Here is a 19,526-nt window from a genome sequence, read left to right as displayed (position 1 = left end):
AGATCTGGTATAAGCCAAATTTTGCAATTTATTTAATACTTGAACACCTCAAAGCAGAAAGTCTTCAATTTCAATAGCGTTCTAATCATACGTATCATCTCAGTAACATTCATGATACACTGTAAAAAATTAGAACTTTGTTTACAAGATTGCCAAAAAACAAAGCTGGAGAAAAACAGTGCAATATGCCTGATTTCTTAGTTCATAACAAAAGTCATAAATTGTCCATTAGATTTTATGGGTAGAACAGATTAGAGCTGTAAATATCTTTTTAATTGGAAAAATATTGTTAAAGCTGCTTTTTTTTGTTGTTTGCTCTGATGTTATTTCTAAATACTTCTAACTATTGACACATACAGTCTTCTCAAAGTATTTTCTACTTCAGATCTTTCTTGTATATGCAAGTTGAATGTCTGAAATTAACATAAAAACCATTTTGCGTATTCTGTACATATGAAAATGTATTAATTTGGTCATGAAACTCTACATGAAGTAAAATGGTAAACAGTTGCTTCTTATAAAGCTGTCAATTAGTTGAGTCTAGTTTAACTAAGCTGTTGTAGAAATGAGTCAACCATTTGGTTGCCTCAATCTCCAGCATCAAACATGTGCCTCATTTTGACTGTTCCCAACAGAAAGGTAGTTTCTCACGAAGAAATGTAACGCTTAAATTGACGCTTAGATCGCGCTAACATAGACTTAGTGACACTGATTCAAGTATATACCTTTTTAACGATCTCATTTTGTTTCCCTTTCCTCATTACAATTCATTTTTTACACATTTTCTCCAAAACTGAAATCAATCCACAAAACACCTTCCATTTTACAGAACAAGAAAAAAACCTTCACCAACTTCAAAGATGATTTTTGTTTAAATAATATAATCTAGCGCTAGCTATGGAGGAAATGCGTCTTGAAGCCTGTTACGGTTGCTTAGAAATCAGAAACAAATTTTTTAAGTATTCATTCAGCTACCCTAAGAAACAGAAGCACCTCCAAAATATTACCCTTTTTTTTTGTGTTGGTTGGATAAGGCTACCAACGTGTACCAGCTAGTTCTGTGTTAGCTGCACTATGCTGTAAAAAGGTTTTTGAACAGCACAAATTATAAATACTTATATCACATTGCAGATGCTAAAACCTACATTCTAAATTACATCTAAACAGTGATGATGTTCTGGATCAGACACCCAGAACAGTTAAAATATTTGAAGTTGGTATTTTCAGGTCTGTAGGATACTGGCACTACGTACTCTGTACACTTACAGGTCAGTTTAACACAGGATAATTTAAAAGTTAATACTACCATATTAACATTATTTACAAGACAAATACAGTAAATCAGCAACTCAACTTAGACATCTGCAACACTAAATGTTTAGAGCATCTAATTTTAGAAGCTTTCCTATGTAAACTCAGATTTAAATACACCCCCATATGGAGGTAGATCAAACTAATCTTTTAGAAAACAACAAAACCCCAGAAATTTTTATTTTCACAGAGAAAGTCTCTTGTGCATTCCAGTGTTACTTGGAATTCTTACCCATTTTGCCATGAAAAACATCTGCCAGCTGAAGTATATCTAGTCTACCAGCATGACTATCTACCAACAAGACTTAGGTTGCAATATACTGAAAGTATTATCACATACAGGCAGCTAACAATGAACAAGCAGTAGTAAGAAGTGACAAAACCAGGGAAATTTGTATAAGTTAAGGCTGATGAAAAGGCTGAAAAGGTCCATTTACTCACTAAACATACCCACAGCACAATCCATGCAAAGGCTCTGTTAAAGTCCCCTGAACGACTAATACAAATGCATGGAAAAACAAACAGCAGTATGAGTGAGGCACTGTCAGCTGCTCTCGACCTACTCTATCCACTCCAGCCAGCAGATTTCATCTTTCACGTGTCCTAAACTATGTGTTTTTATAACCTGATTCTGCATGTAACATGCTATGCATACTTTTATTAATTTATCCCTCTCTAAATTTCCATTGATTACCTGCACTCAGCAATGCTGAGAAACTAAAACTTACAGTAGCTTAAAGATGAGAATGTACAACAGAACATAAACAAGGTTAAGTCTGTCTGCTTCCCACCTCTGTAACAGTTCCATTTAATCAGATATGTACAGATAAGCTTCATTGGAGGAGAAAAAAAAAAAAGTCCACTCATGATTTGATGTCAATCCAAACTCCCAAGTTTGTAGTTAGTATTTGTTTTGCTACAGGTTTCGCATTTTGGCCATGAGTTCTTCCAGGCTTTCTTCAGATTCAGCCACTGTTTCTTCAGCTACTGGATTCTCTTCCTAGTAGTACGAGGAAAAAGAGGTCAGCAACAGAAGTAGCACACAAAATAACCTCCACATGTAAAGTAAGCTTTATTGCAGGTATGCCACGCTTCCCCAAAACCAAGCAGTCAAATTACAGCACTCAACTGATTTACAGCAAACTGGTCTACAAATTGGAAACTCTATTCTGACTGGAAATCTGAGAGTTCTGGAGAGATTCTGTGTTCCCCAGGTGTACTAACTGCACTTTGACTACACATACTTAAAAAAAGGTAAATATCTTAAAGTACTAGTTGTCAAAATATTAACTGAGAAATTTGTATTTCCTTGCCTTCCCTGCTCCTCCTCCTTTCCCCCGCCAGAAATTCACTCCTGATTCCTCAAAACCACACTGACACTAACATCTATGTTTGAAGTGATACATTTCACAGAAACACAGAACTGGACCACAGAAGACACCAGTTGGATCTGCTGAGGTTCAGTTTTACTGGCGTTAAGGTTTATTTTATTAACCTTTATTTTAAGGTTTGACGGATAACCAGAGCAGCCAGTCTCATAAATTTAATGTGTAAGACTTATTAATAAAGGTAGCATGTTTGTAAATAATAAATATATTACCTTGTTTGGTATAGTATATGCTACAGTAATTCCCTCAGGAAGATCAGGTACTGGACCAGAAGCAGCCTTCAGCTCATCTTCTGAAGTTTCTGATACTAATTCGATCCCTTTGCATTAAAAGGAATTGAAAACTTTATTAGCAGAGTTCTTTAATAATCACCACGTTATAACAAGAAAAAAAACTGCAGCAACTTTTTTGAAATAGAAAAAAAAGTAAAGACCTTTGATTTCAACTACTTAATTCCCATTATCAATGCTACATTTTCCCTTTACAATATACGAAACACTTCCATATACCTAACTTACAGATAAGGGTAGCTAAATATTTTATTCAAACGTTAAATAGTTGAAACTAAAACTTGCTAATCATATTAAAACTAGATCAATTTGTTTTAGCATTACTGTCCAAAGCTGTGAAAAACGTTGGCAGTAATTAAACAACGTAAGCTCCAAAAATAAGATGTACAAGAGGTCTACAGTGTGTTCACCCAAAACAAAGAATTTAAATGGTGTTCTCAATACCAAGCTTCAGTTAGTCTCCATCTGCGTACCTACCCCAGTCATTGTCTTCATGTACTATTTCTTCTTCCTGCTCAGTCACTTCTTGTTTTGGTTGTGCAGCTACCTTTTTCTGAAGAAAAAAAAAAAGGACACACAGAATATGTAGCAGTCCGATTTTTAACAACAGGATGGATCAAACCTAAATATTACAAAGTATAAATATTAGGTTTGAATGAGATACACAGTCACCGTTTAGAAGTTTGTTAGGCATAAAAAGACAAAATGCCTGCAAATTAAAAAAGACCATTACCACTCAACAATATATGACTGCCAGAAAGGTTGAGCAATTATTACAGGGGAAAAACAAACAAACAAACAAACAAACAAAAACAACTGATATAACTGCAGGCAAACTTTTATGTCTACCTTTTTAAATGTTAATAGAATCATCAAATAGTTCAGGTTGGAAAGCACCTTAAAGACCTACTTCCAGCCCCTGGCCCAGGTGCAGGACCTTGCGCTTGGCCTCATGAGGTTTGCACAGGGCCACCTCTCAAGCCTTTCCAGGTCCCTCTGGATGGCAGCCCTTCCTTTCTGTGTGTCAACCACACCACATAGCTTGGTGTCATCAGCAAACTTGCTGAGGGTGCACTCAATCCACTGAACAAAGATGCCAGTTATCTTAAAGGAAACATCTTGAAGTACTATGTTTGTAAAAAGCATGCAATCATCTGCAGACAAGGCTGCTAAAAATTTGGAGCAATGCTGAAGGTGTTCTTTTACTACAGATCCGTAGCTTGTTTTGTTCTTAAGAGTGTAAGAAAGGAAAAAAAAATAGTAATTTTACCTTATAAATTTCCTGCTGTTTCCTGCAGTTTTGGTCACTGCATTGTGGGTTTGGCTTCATTGCCATAGTTGGAAAGAAATCCTGCATCGCATTGTAACCAAGATAATAACTCACAGTACCAAAATTTAAAAGATACCTAGGAACACAAATAGAGAAACCAGGTCCTTACACACAGGTACAAATGTAACAAAGAACTTTTAGAGTACACTTACATACCTGTGACCAGCGGAGTTGTAAAAAATCACTATAGTTGTCTTAAAATAAGGTGTAGTCACCTGACAACAGTGTAACTTCATCAACACAGAGCCTGGTCCTCTTGTGGTGTAAGTGTGTGACCCAGTGTCTCAGAAATAAATATGTCTAGAGCAGTATGTAAGCAGCTTTCTCCTGTGCCTTAATTCATTGCTTGAAACACTCAGGTGCTCTGTATTTCAGAAGCAGAATTTTTAACCGATCAGAACCTGTTTAATTGTCTTTACGTAGGGTCATATTTGCAATGAAAATAAAGATTTAAATTAAGCTGCAAGGTTGCATTCTTCATTACAGAAAAACATCTGCTGGGGTGCAATTTTATGTAATGCCTCTTGCTGCACAGCTGAAAAATGGAACTTCATTGTTCATAGGTATGAATTTTCTGGACAACCGATAAAAGCAAGCTAAGGCTTGTCTAAATAAGATCTTATTCTCAAAGCATAAATATGATTAAAAGCTTAAATTATAATACCGCATACAGTTATTTTTGAAGTTTAAACAGGCAATTGAAGAAAACCCCAAAAAAGCTTGTTATGCTGAACAAAGTTGGCAAGTTTTGCTAAAAAGATGCTGGGGAAAGATGGTGCATCATCTTGAAAACAATTGTGAAGCCATTCAAAAATTTTCTCTGCTGATACCTGCAGTTCTTAGTAGCTGTAGTCAAGTGACAGTACCTTTTAAATTCACCTCATTTCTAGGATATGAATATTGCACGATAAATTATTTCTTCTTCACCCATGTAAGAATGTCAAAGATTGTAGTTAGTCCTCTAACATTTTTGTTTACAGCTGCTCAATGATGTTAAATTGAAGCTTGTTTAAATACCAAAATAAGGAAAATAAATAAAAATGTGTGTGTGTACACAGAGCAAGAAAAATCGTAGGAAAACTCTAAAGACTTTTCCTTGCCCCTGAAGAGTTCTACTAAAAACAGCACTTACACAAAATGATTCAAACACTGTGTGCATCAGCCATGTCTGATGATACTAATACCTTTAGGAGGTAAGCCACAAGCACATAAAAAGAACCAGACCCGTCACTGTGAAAGGTTCCTTCAGGTTTCTCTCTCTTATGGTGCTGTGCATTGCATAGGACCAACCCAGACACTTACTTGAGAACATTTTGTACGAGAATTCCTGCCACAACACCCATAGTTGTAGGAAGACTAGCTGCACAAACTCCTTCTCGTTTTAACGTTTTCTCATCAATATTTGCAGCAACTACAAGCGGAGGAGCACACTGAAGGGAAATAAAGAAATTGAGTTTAAACAAAACGTCCTACTTTAAAAGAAAGATGAACCAGCAATTCAGCTGAGCTGCACATACCGCAAAACAAGCGGATTCACCAGGTATGATAAGCTGTATGTGTCCTGACACTGCATTTTCACTCACTCCAGATTCCATCCAGATTTGTCCAAGTTCATTGCAGGCCTTATAAACACAAAGATACACACATCAATCAGCACTGTAGAAGTTTAACAAATAAAATACGTAGTAAATTGAGAATGATTAAACACATTGACCTTCCTGGCTTAAGACAGAAAGTCTATGATTGGAAAGAAGATGAAAAGGTAGAACAGAAATTGTTTATCAGGAGTGAAAGGACAAATTAAATTTGTTTTCATGAAGCTAGGCCTTAGTAATTTCCTGGGGACCTGAGAGTTTTGAACAAATACAGGCATTAGAGATCTAGTTACCCACACTAGAGAACCTAATAGCAAAAACTACTTATAATGGCATGCTTTTAGAGGCTCAGATCCAGCCTATCTGTGTATGTTGAGTGCACACAATTTGCATATTAAGTTAGCTGAAGGATAACAGAAAACATGCATTTGGCATACACCCTGCATTGACTGCAGCTGTAAAGAAAAACAGTATGATTAGGTACACAGCCTTAAAACATTTTCAATATACAAAAAGGTCATATAAAGTATACAATTAGCTATACACAGTATTAAAAATTTAGTTAGATTTAACGTATCAGGATTTGATAATGCTTTTGTATAAGATGATTTGGAAATACAGAGAGGACTTAAAACACAATCCTTTTTCTAGCTACAAGATGCTGGTAACTTACACAACTACGTCTATATTTATAAACATAAAACCTTTATATTTATAAACTTAAAACCTGTCTTACAAGGACTGGGTAAAATATCAGATTCTGTTTCTTTAAATCAAGGAAAAACTTTTTTTTTTTAGAAGACTCTTGTCTTCTAAAAAAGACAGGTTCCTGTCTTTTCTGTAGTCCCCACAATTCTTAACAACATTTATAAGAGGAAAATTGACCTCCATAAGCTCCTATCTTAGATGGTCTTACCGTGTTAATTGCCATGCGAGCTTCAAAGTTGTCCACACAGCTTAGAACAAGATCGACAGGCTTCCCTTCCTCTAATGCACCGTTACTGCAATAGGTATCAGAAGTTTGCATGAAATTGCTGGCAGAGCGTAACACTAACACAGCAATCAACATCTTTCTTTAAAGTACAGAAGCACATGGGAAGTATATTTAGAATCACAGCATCATAGAAACACAAGGTTGCAAAGGACCTACAAGATCTAGTCCAACCATCCTCCCATCACCAATACTACCCGCTAAGCTACTAAATCATATCTCGTAGCACCTTGCCCAGGCGTTTCTTGAACACCATGAGGGATAGTGACTCCACCACCTCCCTGGGCAGGCTGTTCCAGTGCCTGACCACTCTTTGAGAGAAAAAGTTTTTCCTGCTATCTAATCTAAATCTCCCCAGGTGCAACTTGTGGCCATTTCCTTTAGTCCTATCATTAGTTATCTGGGAGAAGAGGCTGACCCCCTCCTCATCACAGCCTCCCTTCAGGAAGTTGTAGGGTGCAATGAGGTCTGCCCTGAGCCTCCTCTTCTCCAGACTAAACACCCCCAGTTCCCTCCGCCGCTCCTCACAGGACTTGTGCTCCAGGCCCTTCACCAGCTTTGTAGCCCTTCTCTGGACACACTCCAGGGCCTCGATGTCCTTCTTGTAGTGAGGGGCCCAAAGCTGAACACAGCACTCAAGGTGCGGCCTCACCAGAGCAGAGTACAGGGGGACGATCACCTCCCTGCTCCTGCTGGCTGCACTATTCCTGATCCAAGCCAGGATGCCGTTGGCCTTCTTGGCTGCCTGGGCACACTGCTGGATCGTGTTCAGCCAAGCATCGATCAACAGAACCAGGTCCCTTTCCTATTCACAGTCTTCTAGCCACTCTGCCCCAATCCTGTAGCACTGCATGGGGTCATTGTGGCCAAAATGCAGGAGCCGGCCCTTGGCCTTGTTAAACCTCAACCCATTAGCTTCAGCCCAGCAATCCAGCCTCTCCAGATCCCTCTGAAGGGCCACCCTATCCTCAGGCAGACGGACACTACCTCCCAGTTTGGTGTCATCCACAAACTTACTGAGGATACGCTCAATCCCCTCATCCAGGTCATCAATAAAGATATTAAACAAGAGAGGCCCCAGTACCAAGCCCTGGGGGACATCACTTGTAACGGGAGGCCAGCTGGACTTAACTCCATTAACCGCTAGCCGCTGGGCATGTCCCTCCAGCCAGTTCTTTACCCAAGAAGAGTGTACCTGTCCAGGCCACGGGCAGCCAGTTTCCCCAGGAGAATACTGTGGGAGACCGTGTCAAAGGCTTTGCTGAAGTCTAAGTAGACTACAACAGCCTTTCCCTCATCTACCAGTCTGGTCAGACGATCACAGCAGGAGATGAGGTTGGACAAGCACGACCTGCCTTTTGTGAACCCCACATGGCTGGGCCTGATCCCCTGGATGCCACATGCGTGCCGTGTGATCTCACCCAAGATGACTTTCTCCATAACTTTCCCTGAAACCGAGGTCAGGCTGACAAGCCTGTAGTTCCCTGGGTCCTCCTTACGACCCTTCTTGTAGATGGGAGTCACATCGGCAAGCTCCAATCCTCTAGGACCTCTCCAGACAACCAGGAACACTGACGGTGGAAAATGGCTTGACAATCACCTCCACCAACTCCCTTAGCACCCTAGGGTGGAGCCTGTCTGGTCCCATGGACTTGTGACACTCCATGTGGAGGAGCAGGTCTCTAACTGCATCCTGGATCGCAGGGGGGTGATTCTCTACCTCAATCACAGGGGACATCCAGGTCAGGCAGTAAAGTACCCTGAAGATAACAGATCCAACTATTAAAGACAGGTGTAAAGAAGGTGTTGAGAACCTCAGCCTTATCCTCAGTGATCACATTCCCTGCTTCATCAAGTAAAGGATAAAAATTCTCTTTGGTTCTTCTCTTGCTGTTAATATATTTATAAAATAATTTCTTGTTCTTTTTTACTGCAGTGGGCAATCTGAGTTCAAGCTGGGCTTTTGGCTTTCTAATTTCCTCTCTGCATATCGTAGCAACTTCCTTGTAGTTGCCCCAAGTAGCCTGCCCAATCTTCCAGAGGACGTAGACTCTCTTCTTCTGGAGTCTCAACAGAAGTTCCTGGTACATCCATGCTGGTCTTCTTTCTCTCTAGCTCACCTGACAGGACTCAGGAACAGCCTGCTCCTGGGCCTTTAAGATTTCTGTCCTGAGGAGCGTCCAGGCTTCCTGGACTCATTTGCCCTTCAGGAGTGACTCCCAAGGGAGCCCTGCAATAAGTTACCTGAATAGGTCAAAGTCTGCCCTATGAAGTTCAATACAGCAGTTTAGCTAGTTACCCTTTGAACAAAACACGTGCAATCAAACAAGGATAAAATTAGCATCTTAGATCTACAGCAGAAATAGCTGTAAACTGAGGCTGGGATTTACATGTAAATACAAGGGCATTTTAGATTAATATAATGTTTATATAGTGTACACCCATAGTAAAACACATTAGGAAATTTGCATCTTTGTAGAACGTATCTGCAACAGAAATTTAGTTATTTCAGAATTTATCTATGAGATTCCCTAAGAAGTATTTTCTTTCTTCTTATAAAATTGTCCTGGATTTGTCTCGGAAAGAGTTAATTTTCCTCATAAGAGCGGGTATGGAGCTGGGTTCTGGATTTCAGAAGAGAGCGATGCTGACAACACACCGCTTTTTAGTTGTTGCAGCGCCAAAGCCGTTCCAGCTGCCCACACCGCCCTGCCAGCCAGGAGGCTGCGGGTGCACCAGGAGCTGGGAGGGGACGCAGCCAGGACAGCTGGCCCAAACTGGCCAGAGCCATGTCCCATACCCTACGGGGTCGTGCTGAAGACTGGGACTGAGCAGGTTGGTCAGAGTGTGGCTGCCACCGCGCGGGGTCTGTCTGGGCATCATCACTCAGTGGGCAGCGAGCAATTGCATTGTGCGTCACCGTGCATTCATCCTGGAGGAGAGAAGGCTCGGCGGGATCGTAGCAGTGTCTAGACATCCCCAAAGGGAGGATGCAAAGAAGACGGAGCCAGGCTCTTGTCAGCAGTGCCCAGCGGCCGTACAGCTCTAGGTGGCCCTGCTTTGGCAGGGGCTTGGAGCAGATGACCTCCAGAGGTCCCTTCCATCCCCAGCCCTTCTGGGAGCTTCCTTCTGGGTAAAAAACAGGGCCCTTTTATAGCACTAACACAGAAGATGGCGTAGGATGCCACCACGTAACAAGGGAGGTACTGCTCAATTCTATCTTCCACCTGAGACAGCCAAGAGGTTGCGGTGCTCCTGATTTTCTCTAAACAATCCTAGGTTTCTCATGCATATTCCCACTGTCCCTGGCCAATTTCCACCTTCCCAGGTGGAAAGTTGTTCCTCAGTTTCTTGATGTGTCCTCATCAATGGTGGAACGCAAAAAGCGGTGTCACTTTCCAAGACTCCTTTGGGAGAATTAGGAAGTAGGTATTCTTTATGAACAACACTGGGTATGTGGGGGATAATTCCACCCAACACGTACAGCTAAGCAAGACAAGGAGTACTTATTTACGGGACAGGGATAGCCATATTTATGCAGTTCACAAGAAAAGGCAGGATTTATGCTAATGGTTTTTTCCGAACTAATTATCATATTGTCCCTCCTGCTGTTGCAGGCCAGGTAACCTCTGGTGGTTGCACTTCGGGGCTTTCTGATGAAGGCTCATCGTCTTCTTCATCTCGTACTTCTCTCCTTTCTGTTTTGCGCATGCTCAGTCATTGTTTAACTGCTTCAGCACTTTCAGTCTTTGAAAAACTCAGCTAACTTAATTAAGTTCTACTTTGGGCACCATGTTCCTTCTTCAGCCTGGATTTTGTGCATAGAGCTCAACCTTCTTATCACGTGAGGCCGATACAACAACCGAGCAATTTCAACTTTTGGGCTGCTCCTGTCCCCAACACCTTCGCACTCCCATGTTGACTTCCCATCCCCCAAATGACTTCTCACCCCCAAGTCTCATTCACGGACCCGCCACCCACAGCCATTCCCCATCAGGAGCAGACATCCCCAAAACAATTCATGGCAGGGACAGCAGGGGAGGGCTGTGTCCAGCCCCCTTCCCCCCCCCCAACCCCCCTCTTGCTGAGCGATGCGGGAAGAAGTGCAGGCAGAGGCTTTGCAGGGTGGAAGAGTGGTAATTTATTCTTCCTGGGGGAATCGTGGCTGCCACCCCCAGCCCGTCCCCAGGTGAGGCCCGGCCGCCTGCTCAGGCGGGGGGCCCGGCCTGCCGGCCCGCGTGGTCCCCGTGTCCCGGCTCCTCCTGCCGCACCCTGTGCAGCCAGGATGTGTCCCCGACGTCGGCGTCCTGCGGGGAGCGTGGCAGTCTGCGCCCGACCTGCCCCGCGTGCCAGGAGAAGCTTCTCTCAAGTCTGCGCTCCGTGGAGGGGCTGCGCGCCCTGCGCCGGGGCGAGACGCTGCGGGAGCGGTAGATGGAGGGGCTCCTCTGCCCCTGCCCCCGCTGCTGCTGCTGCTGCCGCCGCCCCAGCCGCGCGTTCCGCTGGAATCTTCCGCGGGGTCTTCGGGCCAGGCGCACCACTGCTACAATGGGCCCGCGGCACATCGGGCAGGTGTTTCTTGCCTCCGCCCAGACGTGGATGCACTCCAGGCAAAAGGAGTGCCTGCAGGGGTCCACACGAGCTGCGCTGGACAGCGGGCCCAGGCAGATGGGGCACATCTCCTCCCCGGGGGCCTCCTCGGGCTGCTCCTGCCGCCGGCTCATGGTTCCTGCAGCTTCCGCGATGTGGAACCAGTCGTCCTGTGGGGGAGGCTGCCCTGGTGCTGGGCGCTCAGCAGCTGCCCGGGGTCTTCAGCACCTCGATGTCTCGCGGGTCGCCGGCAGGACCTCAACAACTCACGTGCCACCAGGAGGACTACTGCAGAGAGAAGCAGGAAGAAAATGTTGTATCAGCAAGCAGACATTCGCTTTCTAGGTTCTACCAAGTTGTCTAGAGTGCTGTAGCTGTCAGCAGTCTGTGCATGGATTGCAAACAGAGACTATGCTGAGGCCAGATGAGGTACATGGATGTCTATAGGTGTGAGAGCATTACCGAAGGCCCTTGATGGCTTGCGCGCAACAACAATGGCTTCGCGTATGCTTCTAGCAATAGCTCCGCCTCTCTCTCTCTTTCTAGCCGTGGAGACTCAAGCTCTCGCCTACCACCAGCCAGACTGGCCGCAGGCGCCCTGCGCAGGGCATTTATAGGCAGCCCCCTTCTGTGAGGCCATAAATGACATCAGCAGGGTTTGGGGTGTCGTCACAGAAGGGGGCTGCCTATAAAAGCCCTGCGCAGGGCACCTGCGGCCAGTCCGGCTGGTGGTAGGCGAGAGCTTGAGTCTTCACAGCTGGAAAGAGAGAGACAGGCGGAGCTGGTGCTAGAGGCATTCGCGAAGCCAATCTTGTTGTACGCAAGCCATCATCAAGGGCCTTCGGTAATGTTCTCCAATCTACAGACATCCATGTGCCTCATCTGTCCTCAGCGTAGTCTTGCCAAGTATAACCGATCATAAGCATATTTGCTGCTCTAACAGCCATGTTAGCAATCCATACACAGAACAGTTACTGCTACAGTACTCTAGACAACTTGGTAGAACCTAGAAAGCGAATGTCTGCTTGCTGATACAACATTTTCTTCCTGCTTCTCTCTGCAGTAGTCCTCCTGGTGGCACGTGAATCGTTGAGGTCCTGCCTGCAACCCACGAGGCGATCGAGGTGCTGAAGACCCCGGGCAGCTGCTGAGCGCCCAGCACCAGGGCAGCCTCCCCCACAGGACGACTGGCTCCACATCGCGGAAGCTGCAGGAACCATGAGCTGGCGGCCACAGCAGCCCGAGGAGGCCCCCGGGGACGAGATGTGCCCCATCTGCCTGGGCCCGCTGTCCAGCGCAGCTCGTGTGGACCCCTGCAGGCACTCCTTTTGCCTGGAGTGCATCCACGTCTGGGCGGAGGCAAGAAACACCTGCCCGATGTGCCGCGGGCCCATCGTAGCAGTTGTGCGCCTGGCCCGAAGACCCCGTGGAAGATTCCAGCGGAACGCGCGGCTGGGGCGGCGGCAGCAGCAGCAGCGGGGGCAGGGGCAGAGGAGCCCCTCCATCTACCGCTCCCGCAGCGTCTCGCCCCGGCGCAGGGCGCGCAGCCCCTCTATGGAGCGCAGCCTTGAGAGAAGCTTCTCCTGGCACGCGGGGCAGGTCGGGCGCAGACTGCCACGCTCCCCGCAGGACGCCGACGTCGGGGACACATCCTGGCTGCACAGGGTGCGGCAGGAGGAGCCGGGACACGGGGACCACGCGGGCCGGCAGGCCGGGCCCCCCGCCTGAGCAGGCGGCCGGGCCTCACCTGGGGACGGGCTGGGGGTGGCAGCCACGATTCCCCCAGGAAGAATAAATTACCACTCTTCCACCCTGCAAAGCCTCTGCCTGCACTTCTTCCCGCATCGCTCAGCAAGAGGGGGGTTGGGGGGGGGAAGGGGGCTGGACACAGCCCTCCCCTGCTGTCCCCGCCATGAATTGTTTTGGGGATGTCTGCTCCTGATGGGGAATGGCTGTGGGTGGCGGGTCCGTGAATGAGACTTGGGGGTGAGAAGTCATTTGGGGGATGGGAAGTCAACATGGGAGTGGGAAGGTGTTGGGAACAGGAGCAGACACATGGTGACGTAGCCCGACTGGAAAAAAGGCTGACAGCAGAAGTCTCCGAAAAGCCTGGCAGCAGAGAATGCCTGCCAGCTGCGGAACGGGGCCTGGCAACCTGCAGCATCCCTGGAAGGCGCTGCTGGCCTCCTGCAAGTGCAGCCTAAGAACCAGAGGCTGTCTCCAGGTGCCACCACCAAGGGCAAAAGCAGGGAACTACAAGAGCAATGGGCTGTCTGAGAAGGAGGAACGGCTCTGGGAAGGGTGCCATTCCCAGAGACTAGGAAGCATCGGTGTCTATCGCTCGTCTCAGGTGAAACACAGAAATTAGCAGCAGCTTTTGGCTGCTCTGAGGAGGTGGTGTCCTCTGCTCTCTTCTGTCTCTCTTAATAGAAAAAGGACTCCTTGTCGACCCTAAATGGAGCGCCTCTCCCCCTCAGAACTTCTTGTGCTGCACAAATTGTTCTTGCCTACATGACATCCTAAATCCAGTGAACCTGTGCTGGGGATTCCCGGCTGACTCTGAACTCTGATGGGAGCCTCACGTCTTTGCAGTGACGCTTTGTTCTTGACTCCTTGGGGCCCACCCTCGGGCCCACTCCTGGGTTTGGTCTCTTCCAAGATGGCTTTTCTTAATTAGCCTGACACCTCTCTCCATGCTTGCCTTGAATCACAGGATATTGCCCAGTGGTGGTTTGTGGCCATGTGTAATAACGAGAACTTTTCAGCAAAGAAAGCCTCCGTGTATCGCAGCACCCTACCAACTCTCACTTGCCGTCTCTCCACACCCGCAGGCAGGGGGGCATCCCTGAAGGGCTCAACCCTTTGGAAGGTCACGGCATGAGCTTCGTTGTTGTCAGAAGCGGGATTCTGTAAAACGTGCACTCCGGGATGCTTTTGAGGAGATGGTAGAAGAACACTGGGAGGTGCACGAGGCTGTCCTGGTTTCAGCTGGGACAGAGTTTGTTGTCTTCCCAGTAGCTGGTATGGAGCTGGGTTCTGGATTTCAGAAGAGAGTGATGCTGACAACACACCGCTCTTTTAGTTGTCGCAGAGCACTGCTTACACAGAGCCAAGGCCGTTCCAGCTGCCCACACCGCCCTGCCATCCAGGAGGCTGCAGGTGCACCAGGAGCTGGGAGGGGACACAGCCAGGACAGCTGGCCCAAACTGGCCAGAGCCATGTCCCATACCCTATGGGGTCGTGTTCAGCAATTAACATGGGCTGGCTGGCCAGGGTGGGGGGGGAGGAAGAACTGCTTGGGGACAGAGTGGGTGTTGGTCAGCAGGTGATGAGCAGCATCACTTGCTTCGTACACATTAATATTAGCTCTCTTCCTGTCCTACTAAACTGTCTTTATCTCAACCCACAAGCTTTTACTTTTTCCCCCACCTCTGATTGTCTCCCCCATCCCACTGGGGGCAGAGGAGAGGTATGGACTGAGCAAACAGCTGTTTGGTGCTGAGCTGCCAGCTGGGTTAATCCACAGCAAAAGCATAAGTGAAAATATCCCAGAGCAGTCAAAGTATGACCTGATCTGTTCTCTGCTATGGGAAAAGCCAGTTTTGGTTAGAGGTCCAAAGAGGTATTAATACAAAATAGAGCTATGGAACATTAAAAATAAATGCCATCTAGAGAAAAGGTCTAAGCAGAAGTGTCTGCATACATATGTATTTCCCACTGGTTTTCAGTTAGCAGTTATTAAATAAGAAAAATAAATAAAAAGGTGATGCTGTATTTAGAACTACGTATCAGAAGTTAGCCATTTGCTTTTGTTGAAAAATTTTTACCTTATTCTATCCATGAAATGTTCAAAGTTGTCCAGTGTTGTGATGTTGTAGTTATGTACTTCAAACTGAACATCAGGATTAATATTTCTAATAGAGGAAACAAAATGAGTCAATGTCAATAAAGACAATAATTTGCATTTCACTCCCTATCTTCACGAGCGCTGCTACAGTCTTAAGCTTCCAGTCCAAGGGCACAAATGCACTCAGATTTGTCAAAAGTTCACAATTTGATGATGAGAAAAAAGAAAACTAAAGCAACCAAACAACAACCCCGCCTTCCAGGATCCTGAGGCAGTATAGTTTATATCAAACTTCTCAGTAAAATTAGCTATATGTGAAAGTAGATTCACATTAAGGCTCTGGGCAGGATAAAAATGTCTAAATTAGAGCTTGCTACCTTGCAAGTGATTAAGAGTTGAACATTTTTCTGTAGCAGCATCCCGGATAAATGCACTGCGTACCCACTTCTGTCAGTCATACCTCAAGGTATCCTCTGCTGCTTGCACTTTACTTAATCCAGCTTGATGAGGTTGGAAGAAGAGTCTGTTCATGTTTGCCAGTTCCACTTTGTCATAATCAAACAGAAGAAGCTACAATAAAAATTGCATTAACATGTGAATCTCCAAATGCTTGGCAAACAGAGCACTATAGCAAACCATTTTAAACAGAAAATTATAAAAACAAAACAACAATACACACTCAAATAAATGACACCCTCCAGTTCAACTCATTTCATATGTAAAAGTTACCAATACTGTAAATGTGAAAGACTGAATTCTAGCTGCCAGTCACCAGGAAATGATTTATGAAGTCACAAAAACTGCTGTTGTTTGTTTTTTAAAAAGCAGCAATTTGAACTTGCTCATTTGATCTGAACTAAAAATATTCAGCATACTATCAACACGGACATTAACACCTCTCTCACATTCCTACTTGCCATTATGACATTAGCTAAAATGTGTCGTTTTTTTCACTTGTTCTTCAAAAGCAATTAACTTAAAATACCTATGAATTACACAGGTATGTTGATTATTATAAATTCTGATTCAATAGCCCAACATCCTAAGTAAAAGATGCTGATCTACAGGAAATTCTCCTTCAGAGGAAGGGAGAACAAACTTTGCAATACAAAAATTGCATCACCTCTGTATTAAGAAACTTTTTAAGTTCCAAGAGTAAATGGTGAGGTTCAGCCTGGAAATGCAAACATCTAAACCATTCCCCAAATTCCTCCTTTTAAAGGAAAGCCTGTTGACTCAGTAGGTTTTTGCTATCTATACACACATTATTATTAAGTCTGCTAAATTTTTACTTCTGTCACATCATGAACTGATTTTTGTGGTAAAAATGTCTGACATCTACTGCAGCACAATTTCTTGAATATCAACTTGTTCTCATAATATAGGATTTAATCTTCTACGTGAGCTACCTCCTCCTTTTTCCTCATTTTATCTTCCTGTTGCAGTAATCCAGTATGGTTATTAAATAGATGGATTCATATTGAGCACAGAGAAGAGAAGCATCTGAACAAGAACAGTCCACGTGACAGAAGATCAAGTCCCAAATAGATCAATTTTGCTAACATAAGAACAATGCAGACTCTTCATTTGCAATTTTACTGAAGTGCTTTTTCTGAGTGTTTTCTTCACAGTACATTTATTCGGGCAAAATCAACTGAGGGAAACTGAAGAAAACTCTCTATAAAGACTAGTCCATCTGCTATAATGAAGTAGAAGAAGAAAACTTATATTACCTTACCAATGCCACACCTTGTCAACATTTCAGCAGTCACGCTGCCAACTCCGCCAACACCTACTACTGCAACTGTAAAGGTACGGATTTTCTGCGGAAAGAAATAAGGTATGGATCAGCACGTCAAGGGTGATCCTCACAGGTCCAGGGCGGGTGGGGAGAGGAGAAAATATGGGGCTGTTTTAACGCAGATACAAACCTACCTCATAATCTTGGACAATTCCCATTCTTTTTAGTGCCATCAAGCGACTACAAAGAAAAACAGCAATGTTATGCAGAAAATGCTCTTTCTAATAACAATTTTGCTTTTTGGACATCTAAAAGTTGTTGCTTAAAAAAAAAAAACAAACAGCTGGCAATGCAGCAAACTCAAGCCTGCTGTTTTCAGTGCAGTAGCGACTGCCAGCTGGATAGGGTCTGGATGAGGGAGCAGACGCTTTCCCATTAGGAAAAGCAATGAGGTGCTGACCCTGAAGAAAATTACATGCTTATTCTGTCGGTATGAGTAAGATTAATGAATCAGAGAGGGTCTGTAACTATTTCAGGAAACGAATCTCAGATCTAAAAGAGGAAAGCCTCCACTTTAACGAACCATATGTCAACAGATCAGTGAAAACTTCTTTCTGAATTTTTTTTTTTTCTGTTTTTTTTCCTGAAACCAGCCCCCCAGAACCGCTCAGGCTGCCACAACCCTCCAGGCCCACCCCCCCACCCCCCTACATCCACCTTCCCCCTCAGCACCCCCTTAGGGCCCCCCTCACCCCCGGGGCCGCACCTGTAGGGGTTGGAGTCCGTCACCTCGGCGCTCATGGCCTCGATGCGTGGCCTGGGCGCCCCCCGGCCGCCCCTCTCCCGGGCCAGCTCCTCCTCCAGCTCCCGCAGCCGCCGCTGCAGCCGCCGCAGCTCCGCCATCCCCGCGCCACGTCGGGGCCCTCAGCGCTTCCGCCGGTGCCCCCCCGGCCGCCTGCCCCCCCCGCCTCCCGCCGCCTCAGCGAGCGTTCCCACCGCGCCGGGGCAGCCCGCGGCGGGCAGCGAGGAACGGGAGGGCTCTGCTGGAGCCCCGGGGCACGGAGCGGTGTGGGGGGAAAGGAAAAACGCCATGGGACGCGCTGCCGGTAGCAGAAGGACCGAGGGAGGGGGAGGCCGGAACGCGGAGTCGCGGCGGGGGGAAAGGTTTCCCTGACGGACCCGGCAGGCAGCGGTTGCCGCGGCAACGCCGGGCGGGGCCGCTCCGTGATTTGCGTAGCGGGAGCGCAATTCACTCTCCGTAATCTGCGTAGCTTGAGTGCAATCAGCGCTCCGCGATTTGCGTAGCGGGGCCGCTCCGCGATTTGCGTAGCGTGGACGGCGAGGAGGCGAGAGCGGGGCCGCTCCGCTCCGCCAGTTGCGCAGCGTACGCCGGCGGCGCAGCTGCCCGAGATGGCGGCGGAGCCGGGCACCAGCGAGGTGAGGCGGCAGCACCGCTTCGACGCCTGCCGGCTGGAGCGGCTCCTGTGCCGCCGCCTGGCCGGCTTCCCGCAGCAGCCCGAGGGGGCTCTGGCCGTCAGGCAGTACAGGTGAGGGGCAGCCTCTCGCCTCGTCCCCGTTGGCGAGCTGCGGGCGGCTGTGGGGGCAAAGCTCGGCGCGGGGAGCGGGCTGGGAGCGCTGTGGCGCCGGGCGAGCTCCCCCCGTGCCCCTCAGACCTGCTCCCGGAGGCTCTTATTAATCCTTAAAACAAGCCTTGCGCTGGTGGGGTGCCACCCCTGGGCTCCAAAATGTGTCTTCACGGGAGCTCCGGCTCGTTTGGGTTCTGCATAGTGGTGTGACTTCAGATCCGGAGCGAAATGTTAAAAAGATAAGCTCAAAAACCCCACACCGCGTTAATTCCACTGTAAACACGTCCTCAAACAGTCCACCTGCAGCTGTCTCTAAGATAAGGTAGACAAGTTTTTATCGTCTTCTAATGCAAATACAAAACATGCACCGAATCCTTACCTATACCCTAATTTTCATGGGTACTGCAAGCGAGACTTTGGGAGGGGCCTAATGAGAATAGCTAATAGTAAAATCTAAAAATAAAAATTAAAAATTAAAAAAGAAAAGCCATTCTAAATGATTTTGTTGTGTTATTTTTCTTGTGGTTGCACCTAAAGGCTCCAGCCAGTCTGAATCTCTTTTGTGCCCTGTATTTGGTATCTGTGCAGTACACCTGTTGAGCCGTTTTGTACTCTACCCCCTAACAGGCTCCTGGAGAGTAGAAATGTCCAGGGAAACATGAGGGCAAACATTCACTTGATTTTAATTTTCCAATAGTTCTCTAATCTTTTATTGGTCTAAGTTAGAATAGGTCCTGAAAATGATCCAGAACAAGGAGGGGGTGGCATGAAGATGAGTTCAGAGCACTGAGAAAAATGAGGATCGATGAGCTTGATTAGGATCTGATGGACAAGGTGTCACAAACATTTTAACTAGGTTG

The 19,526-nt window shown here is 46.2% G+C and overlaps 2 protein-coding genes across 4 annotated transcripts in view; one reads left to right on the top strand and one right to left on the bottom strand.

The window, feature by feature from the left end:
- Positions 1-8: 8 nt before the first annotated feature.
- On the bottom strand, positions 9-17,992 carry UBA5 (ubiquitin like modifier activating enzyme 5). Of its 2 annotated transcripts, XM_084511013.1 has the most exons (12): positions 17,847-17,992; positions 17,275-17,320; positions 17,073-17,162; positions 15,800-15,909; positions 15,320-15,406; positions 6,831-6,915; positions 5,837-5,941; positions 5,622-5,749; positions 4,260-4,395; positions 3,467-3,542; positions 2,912-3,018; positions 9-2,311 (listed from the first exon to the last, which is right to left on the bottom strand). In XM_084511013.1, exons 1-12 carry the CDS (start codon positions 17,981-17,983, stop codon positions 2,228-2,230), a joined length of 1,191 nt encoding a protein of 396 aa, XP_084367139.1. In that variant the 5' UTR covers positions 17,984-17,992; the 3' UTR covers positions 9-2,227. The 2 variants fall into 2 exon arrangements, with proteins under 2 accessions (XP_084367139.1, XP_084367140.1); XM_084511014.1 differs by lacking the exon at positions 17,847-17,992 and having other exon boundaries at positions 17,078-17,162; positions 17,275-17,319.
- Positions 17,993-18,346: 354 nt separating this feature from the next.
- Positions 18,347-19,526, top strand: part of ACAD11 (acyl-CoA dehydrogenase family member 11) — a 28,538-nt gene continuing 27,358 nt past the window's right edge. The window contains exon 1 of one of the 2 annotated variants that reach the window (XM_084511722.1): positions 18,347-18,627. In XM_084511722.1, the coding sequence (XP_084367848.1) occupies positions 18,491-18,627 (137 nt within the window). In that variant the 5' untranslated portion in view covers positions 18,347-18,490. The remainder of the gene's footprint in view (positions 18,628-19,526) is intronic. The other variant, XM_084511723.1, reaches the window with a different exon arrangement.

The sequence above is a fragment of the Aythya ferina genome (assembly GCF_964211825.1).
Source record: "Aythya ferina genome assembly, chromosome: 2".
In the NCBI taxonomy this organism is placed as follows: domain Eukaryota; kingdom Metazoa; phylum Chordata; class Aves; order Anseriformes; family Anatidae; genus Aythya; species Aythya ferina.
Note: the sequence above shows the minus strand (reverse complement) of the source record. Positions and strands in the feature narration are given on the sequence as shown.

Excerpts from the sequence above, each read along its gene's own strand:
- UBA5 (XM_084511013.1), bottom strand. The coding sequence starts at position 17,983 with ATGGCGGAGCTGCGGCGGCTGCAGCGGCGGCTGCGGGAGCTGGAGGAG. Across the intron at positions 17,163-17,274 it reads GAATTGTCCAAGATTATGAG|AAAATCCGTACCTTTACAGT; the intron begins GTAGGTTTGTAT and ends TTCTTTCCGCAG. Across the intron at positions 5,750-5,836 it reads GTGAATCCGCTTGTTTTGCG|TGTGCTCCTCCGCTTGTAGT; the intron begins GTATGTGCAGCT and ends ATTTCCCTTCAG.